This window comes from Monopterus albus, unplaced genomic scaffold, assembly GCF_001952655.1.
Source record: "Monopterus albus unplaced genomic scaffold, M_albus_1.0 scaffold418.1, whole genome shotgun sequence".
Classification (NCBI taxonomy): Eukaryota; Metazoa; Chordata; class Actinopteri; order Synbranchiformes; family Synbranchidae; genus Monopterus; species Monopterus albus.
The window spans coordinates 403,925-412,845 of NW_018128298.1; the positions used below are offsets into that span (position 1 = coordinate 403,925).

At 39.5% G+C, this 8,921-nt stretch overlaps 1 protein-coding gene and 1 non-coding gene across 3 annotated transcripts; one reads left to right on the plus strand and one right to left on the minus strand.

Annotated features, from left to right (window-relative positions):
* The first annotated feature begins 1,400 nt into the window (after window positions 1-1,400).
* On the plus strand, window positions 1,401-1,474 carry trnan-guu (transfer RNA asparagine (anticodon GUU)). Its single transcript has one exon. It is a non-coding gene; the product is annotated as a tRNA-Asn (tRNA).
* A 434-nt stretch (window positions 1,475-1,908) lies between these two features.
* LOC109951922 (myelin-oligodendrocyte glycoprotein-like) lies at window positions 1,909-6,866 on the minus strand. Of its 2 annotated transcripts, none has more exons than XM_020586691.1 (6): window positions 6,695-6,866; window positions 4,213-4,590; window positions 3,709-3,801; window positions 3,514-3,614; window positions 3,114-3,386; window positions 1,909-2,884 (listed from the first exon to the last, which is right to left on the minus strand). In XM_020586691.1, the coding sequence occupies exons 1-5, from the start codon at window positions 6,792-6,794 to the stop codon at window positions 3,342-3,344; spliced, it is 717 nt and encodes a 238-aa protein (XP_020442347.1). In that variant the 5' UTR covers window positions 6,795-6,866; the 3' UTR covers window positions 1,909-2,884; window positions 3,114-3,341. The 2 variants fall into 2 exon arrangements, with proteins under 2 accessions (XP_020442347.1, XP_020442346.1); XM_020586690.1 differs by having other exon boundaries at window positions 3,499-3,614.
* Window positions 6,867-8,921: the final 2,055 nt, after the last annotated feature.

The following is an 8,921-nucleotide window of genomic DNA, read 5'->3' on the forward strand; positions in this document are numbered from 1 at the left end:
GGAAAGAGCGTCACGTTTTCTGTGACGTCACCACACCTCCGCTATCTACGAGTCCAAAGAGCTGCTCCTGCTGCTTTCAGAGAATAATTAGCTATATGTAAATTATGACTATAATATATTCAAACGTAATTAAATGTGACGGAACAACACCTGAACACAGACAAGAGAAGAAGAAACTTTGGGGGTTTTGCTGTTTCAGCACCACGGACAGCATCACGGGGTCTGGTGGTGCTTTCACAAACAACTGGGAAATAGTAGTTTTATCAACAATCATAATAATCACAGAAAAACTATATTCGTATACTCAGAATATATCAATTCGTGGTGTTTTGTACATCTAAAACATTCTCACAAAAAAATATGAAATAATGCATAAATATTACCTTAGAATACCATCATGTTCTGTTTTTAATGCGTTGTTAAAGGGAACTGTTGTCCTGCAATGCCACATGAAATCTATAGTTTCTGCCTAAATATAGCCTACACCTATGCAGTATTTTGATGCTGGTACTTTTGTGTTTTACTCAAATATTTTTGAAACACATGACTTTTAGCATAGTATTTTTACACAGTTGTATTTCTGACTTACTGGATCTGAGTAGTTCTTCCACCATTAGTAGAGTAGAAATATAAAGTTGCATAAAGTAGAAATACACATGTTCGGTCACTTGAACACTACTTAAGAAGCCCACAGTAAATGTACTTCATATTTCACCACTGAAGGTTGGGAGCTGTTTTCTTAGATTTGCCTTAGATTTTGTGTTACTTATTTATCTGCTTTATATTTTGTGCCATTCATTGTCACGGCAAAGTAAGAATTTCATTGTCCTAACTGTTCATATGACAAATAAACAAGGAGAGGAGGGGAGGAGGAGAAATGTCCCAGATAATACAACACCTTTCTACTATCGCCACTAGATGGCAGCATCGTACTTCAACACTCGGGGACGAGCTGTTCAACTGTCTGCGTCAGCTTCGCGTTTATTGTATAGTATCCTTACATATATATCCCCCTCTTAATTTAAATTAAACTAATTAGAGTAATTAATGTGAAAGTATTGTTTTATGTAAAGGGAAACCCCAGTTAGTGCTTCCAGTGTGAAGACCGGGACTATTTATGCCATTTATCAAGTGTAACTTCTAGAAGTAAATGTCTAACACAGGTAAGAGAGGACTGAAGACTGAATCTGTTCAGAGGGGTTTACTGTGTTGGCCACGTTTGAGGTTTGACAGTTGTTCTCTGGCGTATCCACCATGTCTGGACACGTCTGGGCCATTTACGGTACAGAGAATTATAACGAACCAACCAGAGACCAATCACACCACCGTAATCTGACCTCTGGAAACATATATATAGAGAGACTTTCAAAGCCACACCCCTCGAAACTAGAAGCTACGCCGTCTCTGTGGCGCAATCGGTTAGCGCGTTCGGCTGTTAACCGAAAGGTTGGTGGTTCGAGCCCACCCAGGGACGTGTGGTTTTGACTTTTTCTGATTATACAATCTTCAATAACCTACTTTCACGATATCAGACCTCGTGCTGTGTACACACAACTCAAAACAAGCCAAGGTAGAGTTTAACTTTTAAAATATGTTTGGATTTACTCAAATAAGACAAAGGTTTAATACATTATACTGAGAATGGAAGGAGGCACAAACTAATATACAGTATAATGCTTTGGTAGTTTAGGGGAGAATTTTAGCAAAACCTTGCTAACAAACATCTGATATCTCTGATGAGCAGGTCAAAGACATTTCACAAAGTAACAGGTACATTAGAGTGAAGGCACAATGACATCAGCACTGTTTTTATTGGAAAACATGCTTTATTCAGCGACTTGTACCCGCTGTATTCACTTACCAGTGTGGTTATTTATGATGCATCAAATAAGAAATAAACCTGACAAAACAGGTGCAGACACTTTTAATAAATAAAGGGTCATAGCTTGAACAAACTGTTCAACATCATTAACATCCCTAAAACAGAACAGATTTATAAAGTGCACAAACGTGCTTTAATGTAGTACTCCAGTCTGACTTTACATTAGAGGTAACTGATTTGAAAGTGGGTGCTCAAAACCAAACATTGGAACATTTTCCCCCAAACAGAAACAATAACAATCTAATAACTGTAGTGAGGAAGAGGTGCCCTGCTCAAAGGCACTTTCACAGTCGATGTCACAGGAGCAGCGAGCGTTTAAACTTCAAAATAAATGTCCTTCAGCTCTGAAACCGTTGTACCAGACAACTGCAACTCAAATCCACATTTTACACACCACAGTGTGAAACGTGCTCGTAGACTCACATTTAATGAATGTAAACAATAAGGGGGTGTGGCCTCAAGTCAGTTACACTAACAGAAATAACTATAAACTAATCCTCTACACAGCGTCCTCTCTTTAAGTGCAGTTTTAACTGTAATATAAATAAAAGCTAGGAGGATTTATAACAAATCAACAAGTCTTGTCTTTGCTGGTAACATTCTTCTTCACCCAGCCAGGGTTAAATGAGGTAAAAAACAAAAGGCTGTAAATTATGGATTTCAGTTCCACACAAAATATGACACTCACAGAAAAAAATAAATAAATAAAAAGAGGTTTGAGCGCATGAAACTGGATCTCAGGTCGCTGTGAGGTCATGTGAAACAGCTCTGGTTGACCACCGAAAGGTTCTCAACCAACAAAGGTGCAGCTGAGAATTAAGTACGAGGTATAAAATCTGAGCAAACTGTATCCACAGAAACAGAAGAAGGCTCATGTTGATGCCGAGCGATCTTGCCACTGATCACACGCAGAGTCAACAGGAGGATTTAGGTTCCGTTTCCAAACAGCCTTTTCCAGGAGGATCAGATTCCTCCTGTGTTTGATACGGCTGCATCCAAAAGCTTCAGGTGATAAAGAAAACACACATTAGCTCCTCTCATTAACACAACGACTTTACAGTGGACGTGATGAGCAGACAGAACGGTAACCTGCAGCCCAGCTGATTAGACGCCATGCGAACTTTAGTGAAACTATAAATATATATTTAGGATCTATTCAAACTTCTGCAGGTGAACAGAGATAAAACATTTGACTGCTCCTCAAATTCAGAATCAATAGAAAATGACTCACCTTCTTATTGGGTGAAAAACTGCCTGCACACTCAGAAGCAGGTGTTAGAGACGCTCTGGATGCAAAACAATCCAATTACTCCATGTAGAGGTGGCTGTCCCTGTGGTGCAGGTGTTGCTGGTTTGAATCCATGAAGTCAGGTCAAAGGTCCAGGAGTGGTACATTTACCTCCCGCTCTTTTAATGCTCCCACTAACAACAACGAGGAAAGTGCCCCTGAGCAAGGCACCTAGGCTGGAGCTGGTTTGTTATGGGCGGCCTCATACGGTGGAACCTGGATGAACAATGAAGACAAGGTTAATAATTAACCAGCTGCCTCCCAGAAAAGCACGGTAAGGTTTACACAAGACGAAGCAACATCATGGTGCATGTTGTTATGTTTGACTGTCTTGTTGTAGGACCTTGTGTTTAGCTAAGTATCCTCCGACTGCACCGCCCAGGACCATCAGCAGGATGATGACAACCACAGTCGGGATCCAAAGGGCCAGATGGGACCGACCGCCTGATGTGACAAGAAGCAAACAGAGACAAAGGGAAACATGAATATGATCATGATTCAGGGGTTTGTTGGACCCACAGCTGAACTGTTTGCTCACCTGTAACGTGTGTCGTGTCCTCTGGACCCGGGGTTTGGTGATCCCTGGGCTGCAGCGGCGGCTCGCTTGGTGACATTTTAACAAACTTTGGATCTAGAATAATACAAGATTCCCAATGAGTTAGAACATTCATTTAAAAAACTACAGTAACAGGACAAGAGCAACATGAGTTTGACAAAATAACCTCCCAAGATTCAAAAACGTGTAATTTTTACAAATCATTCAGTTTAAGAAACATCATCAAGCTGAAGCCGATGATTTCAAATGTCGTGTTTGACCAAAAGCACAAAAACCTCCACACATTCAGTTTACTGACACATATGACAAAGAAAAGCAGCAAATCTTCTGAGAGGCTGAAATCCACAAATATTTGGCTTTTCCCCCACAAATCAATTGATCATAAAAAACACTTGATTATCTTTCTGTTGACTGACTAATTGTTTCAGGTCTAAATTCAACAGATTCTCAACAATCTCAAGTTAAAGCGTAAACAAACGCACTCACCGACAACAAGCTGAACAACTGCGTCATTCATGTTGGTATTTATCTTCGGGATGAAACATCTGTATCTGCCTTGGTCTGCGAGCGTCACGTTCTTGATCTGGAGTGATATGTTTCCTCTTTCCAGGGCGTCTGTGAACAGCGTCGTCCTCTTGGCATATGACCCGATCTGCAGATTCACATCTTCTCGTCTGCCCCGGTAAACATGCACATACCTGACCCGGCTCTGTGGGTCTGAGGGGTCGGACTTGAGATCAGGCTTCGACCACTCCACACTCAGATCCCGCACGCTGACCGGAGGATCCACATAGCATGGCAGGATGACGTCATCACCTGGGGCAGCGATGACTGGCTGAAGTGCACCAATCACATGAGGCCAACCTTTGAGAGGGAAAAGTAAAACTTCTGAATAAAGAGTGACATTTGGAATCTGAATACTTTATGACCTAGCGCTGCAACATCGTGTATTATCTCAGTATTTTAATGCTAAACAATTAACATCTGTGAATTTATAACATTTCCAGAGGCTGAGAATGGCCGTCACGCTTTACAGTCAGAAGTGAGAGAGAGTCGACTGACAGATTCTCATTAGTTTATTTCAGTTCAAGAAGTTTTAAATGAACATATGCTTTGTTTTGAAAAAGACAAAAAGAAACTCAAATAAAACGATGTTGTCTTTAATCCAGTTTTTGTTTATTGTAGCGTGGCATCGCTCACAACTCCAAATAGTCTGTAATTATTTCAGAACGATAAAACCAGAAAGTCTCGTCCTAAAAATGAAAGGACAGTTCAGACTGTGCACAACTCCGGTTGCCGGTGTTGTGTGGAAATCTGTTTTGACCATGTTGTCTTTAATCTGGTTTTTATTGTTTCTAATGTAGAAATCTGAATCTAAACTTAAGTTAAAGTTTGGTAATTGGTGTTAAACAAAGAGACGGTCACTTTATTTTACTGGACAGCTTGTTTTAACAGGCTACAAATTCATTTAAATGTGTATTAAACAGTTGTACGTGTACTAAGATTTCTGCTTGTTGCTAAACAGCAGCCACATCATTAATTCAGCTACATGCTGACATTACTAACAGTTTAACAGCCTGCAGACATTCTTAGATTCAGTGTGATGAGCACTTTCAGCCTTTTGTCTTCCCTACCCAGGTGTATAGGACACTAGGAACAATGTGATTAATCACTAAACATGACGTGGACCTGGATAAGGAGGACGAAATGAATGGAGTCATCTATGAAAACCATTACTTTAGGGCCACATTAGGTCTGTAAGATGTTTGTCTAGTTTTAGCTAAAAATCACTCGTGGTAAAACATTTTATATCTAAGGTTACTGCCGTACAGTAGGCTAAGAGTATTTTTAAAACCAAGAGACATTCATTTTAAGACTGGCCTTTTTAATGACACTGAAACCAATGATTTTTAAGACCTGCAAATTTTATATAGCCTAATCAGCCATAAATGTTGAATATAAATAAATCTTCATTTTCAAACAGCCCTGGTTATTCTACAAGCCAACAGGCTGATAGAAGGAAGGAAAATGCTTTTTGGTCTGGGACCAAAGCCGTTGGCCGTTACTATGGTTACTAACGGTTATTACCGTTACAGCAGCTGCCTGCTTATCAGGAAGCTGGATAAACCCCAACATTTGAATTTAAAACAAGGCAGCGTTTCGTTTCCACCGAATTATTCAAAACATGATGCTGTGCCCAGTTTCAGAGTCTGTGATCAATCACACATGGAATTTACCTCTGAGTCAGTTAATGAATCAGCATCAGTGGAAATGACTGGAACAGCTAGAACATTCGTTTTAATATAGACTTCTGATTCCAAATTAAGGTTAATAGCATTTTTGTTAATTAGTGTTAAACAAAGAGACGATCATTTTACTTGACTTGTCCATTTGTTTGCTACAGGTTATTTTACATGACTATTAAAGTTTTCTACGTGTATTAACAGCTCACACACATTTTTAGGTCCAGTGTGATGTAGACTTTCATCATGTCCCATGTCATCTGTAATTAAACACCATAAACCCACTTAGAAACCACAGAAAACAAAACGCTAATTAGGCTCCGAACTCGCCTGAGAATCATCACGTTTTAAAGTTGTCTTCGGTATCAAAGTAATTCGGTGACAGCTGTCGGTACATTCAATAGTACAGAGCAAACATGAAGTACTAACAGCTAATTCGGATTGATTAGTTTTCGACAATGTAAACACATTTTTAAAAACGAGGTCCAAACACAGAACTTAACATCTTCAACGCTAAACAACAGTGATACACACATACACACAACTTAAACACAGCTGTCGTTCACTGGGTATAACGACTAACTTAACTTCATATTACAGTTCAAAAACGGAACCACTAAAACATGTTCTTTCACTGAACAGTCGCTCAAGTGACAAACTGAAGCATAAACCAATAAAATCAACTAGTTAACAGTAACGTATATGACAGTAACACGTCTGTTTACCTTCAGCGGACGTCCCGAAGACGAAAGACAAGAGGAGGGTCAAAGTGCAGAGGGACAGAGAGAAGGTAAAACCTGTAAAGTGTGTTTTACTCAGGTACATGTCGGAACCTGCCCGAAACACGTGGCCGACAAGACTGAGCTCAGGTTAAACGCCTCCATCATATAAACTGAGTCCGAGACACGTGATCAGACACATTCGCTACGTGGATACGTGATGACATCATGGTTTGATTTGGTTTATGTTGCTTGGTGATTAAATCCAAAGTTAACAGCTCTATTTAATAAGTCAAACAATTAATTTAAAGTCTAGACCACTTTTTAAAACGTGTCCTTTTTCCCCGTTCAGTGAGGAAGTTTTTTTTTCAGAAGGTAAACCTACAAAGACTAATAAAAATTGGAGCTTGGATTTTTCTTGAGATGGTTTAAGTATAACAATCTAACAAGGAGTCGGTTTTTCATTATTTCTCTTCTTCACACCAAATAGTATTAATAGTGGATTAAGAATGAGAGTGGAGACACCCCCATGGACTACATAAGGTCTTTTTTTTCCATTTAGTTATTTGTTTTTCAGGGTAATGGAGGATCATGTGAGCATCCACTGGGGTTTGGGATCATGACATTACATCATAGTACGTTCTGCTGGAACACATGTTGGAGGCACATGGGTTTGAATCCCACAGACCATATGACTGATAAACATCACAAGATTCATGATTTCTGTTGTGTTTATTAAATAAACAAAATGACAATAAACTCTTTTACTTTCCAGTAGGAGTTATTCACTATAAAACTGAAAGAAGAAATTCTGGGAGGCCCTGGGAACTACCATAAGTTCTCTGTTAGTATCACTGAAAGTGAAATTCACTGGGGTTTCCACCTTTAATTACTGATAAAAACACAGCTGATAATCATTTAGACTCACAACTTGTCAAATCAGCCACTGTGATCTTTCTCAACTCTTCAGGTGTAAATGTAAAACAACAGGGCTGTAATTAATGATTCATTCCATGATCAGTTTCCTTTTTAATCCAGTTATGTTTTAGTTTATAAAACATCACACGGTCATGAAAATGATGATTCCAGGGCCCAAGGTCTTTATATCATACATGTTTTCTGAACAACAGTCAACCCCCCCAAAAAGATTTACTTAACAATGTAAACTAGAGAAAAGCAGCGTCCTCATATTCTTAAAGCTGTCTGACGGGTTTGCTGTAATAAATAAAGTCAAATCGTAAAAAGAGGCCAGAGACACAAACCTTCCACATTTGAGTTGCAGCAACAAGCAACAACATCCTGCACAAAGCAACTCTTCACACACTTGGACATAGAGATGCTCATAACAGCAGGAAGCTGTGGCCTCAATGCGATATGCAGTTAGATGTCAGGTGTGATACAGCCCCCCGTTCCTCCAGTCAGTCAGCCAGTCAACCAGTCAACCTACAGGCGACATCAGCAGCGAAGCAGCATGGAGATAACAACACTGTGCACTGTGGTTGGTGAGTAGCTACTGAATCTGTGTCTGAGTGGTTTACTCTGATTTACTAAACCTGTAATGAACAACAGTTGTACCACACTGTGTTATTTCTTTGTACTTGGAGGAATACTTACACTGCCTTAATTTCTACATAGACACCCACTTCTTCTTTTGTTTCTAACTGACTGCTCCGTATTAGGCATTGCTTTCCGGTTCACCAATTAAAACTGCTCTGCTTGTGTGTGTGTACATAATGGTTCTACCTTTGAAGCTTTCTCCTCTTCCAGCCTCCAGATCTAATCTCTGTTTACTAACCTTGGTGTCCCAGTGAACCCTAATTCCCCTGGGCTCATCAGCCAGGTGGTGATAATAAATTAACTGTGGACCCTCTTTGCCAAAGCTGTAAATCTAATGAGATTCAGTGTTTTAGTGAACCAGTCCCCCTTGATGTTAAACAGTGCTCCAGTTGGCTAACACAGTAAATACTGACCAGTGATTCAGTGAACACATAGGGTGATATGTAACTACATAAACATAAACACTACTGTGAGATTAAAGTATATAGACTTATGTAGGCTATATAATAAAAACCCTATCTAATTATATTCATTTCTATCTAATAATGAAAATCACCCTAACACAGGGCACAACACTGAAAGCAGCTGTAACTTTGCTGCTTCACTCAATTCTCTTATTGTTCAGAATCACATCCGTAATGAAAGAAGGAAGCAGTGAGGTAAGAAGAAGTTGACA

Excerpts from the sequence above, each read along its gene's own strand:
- LOC109951922 (XM_020586690.1), bottom strand. The coding sequence starts at position 6,794 with ATGTACCTGAGTAAAACACACTTTACAGGTTTTACCTTCTCTCTGTCC. Across the intron at positions 3,802-4,212 it reads AGTTGTTCAGCTTGTTGTCG|ATCCAAAGTTTGTTAAAATG; the intron begins GTGAGTGCGTTT and ends GTATTATTCTAG. Across the intron at positions 3,387-3,498 it reads ACAAGGTCCTACAACAAGAC|GTTCCACCGTATGAGGCCGC; the intron begins AGTCAAACATAA and ends TTGTTCATCCAG.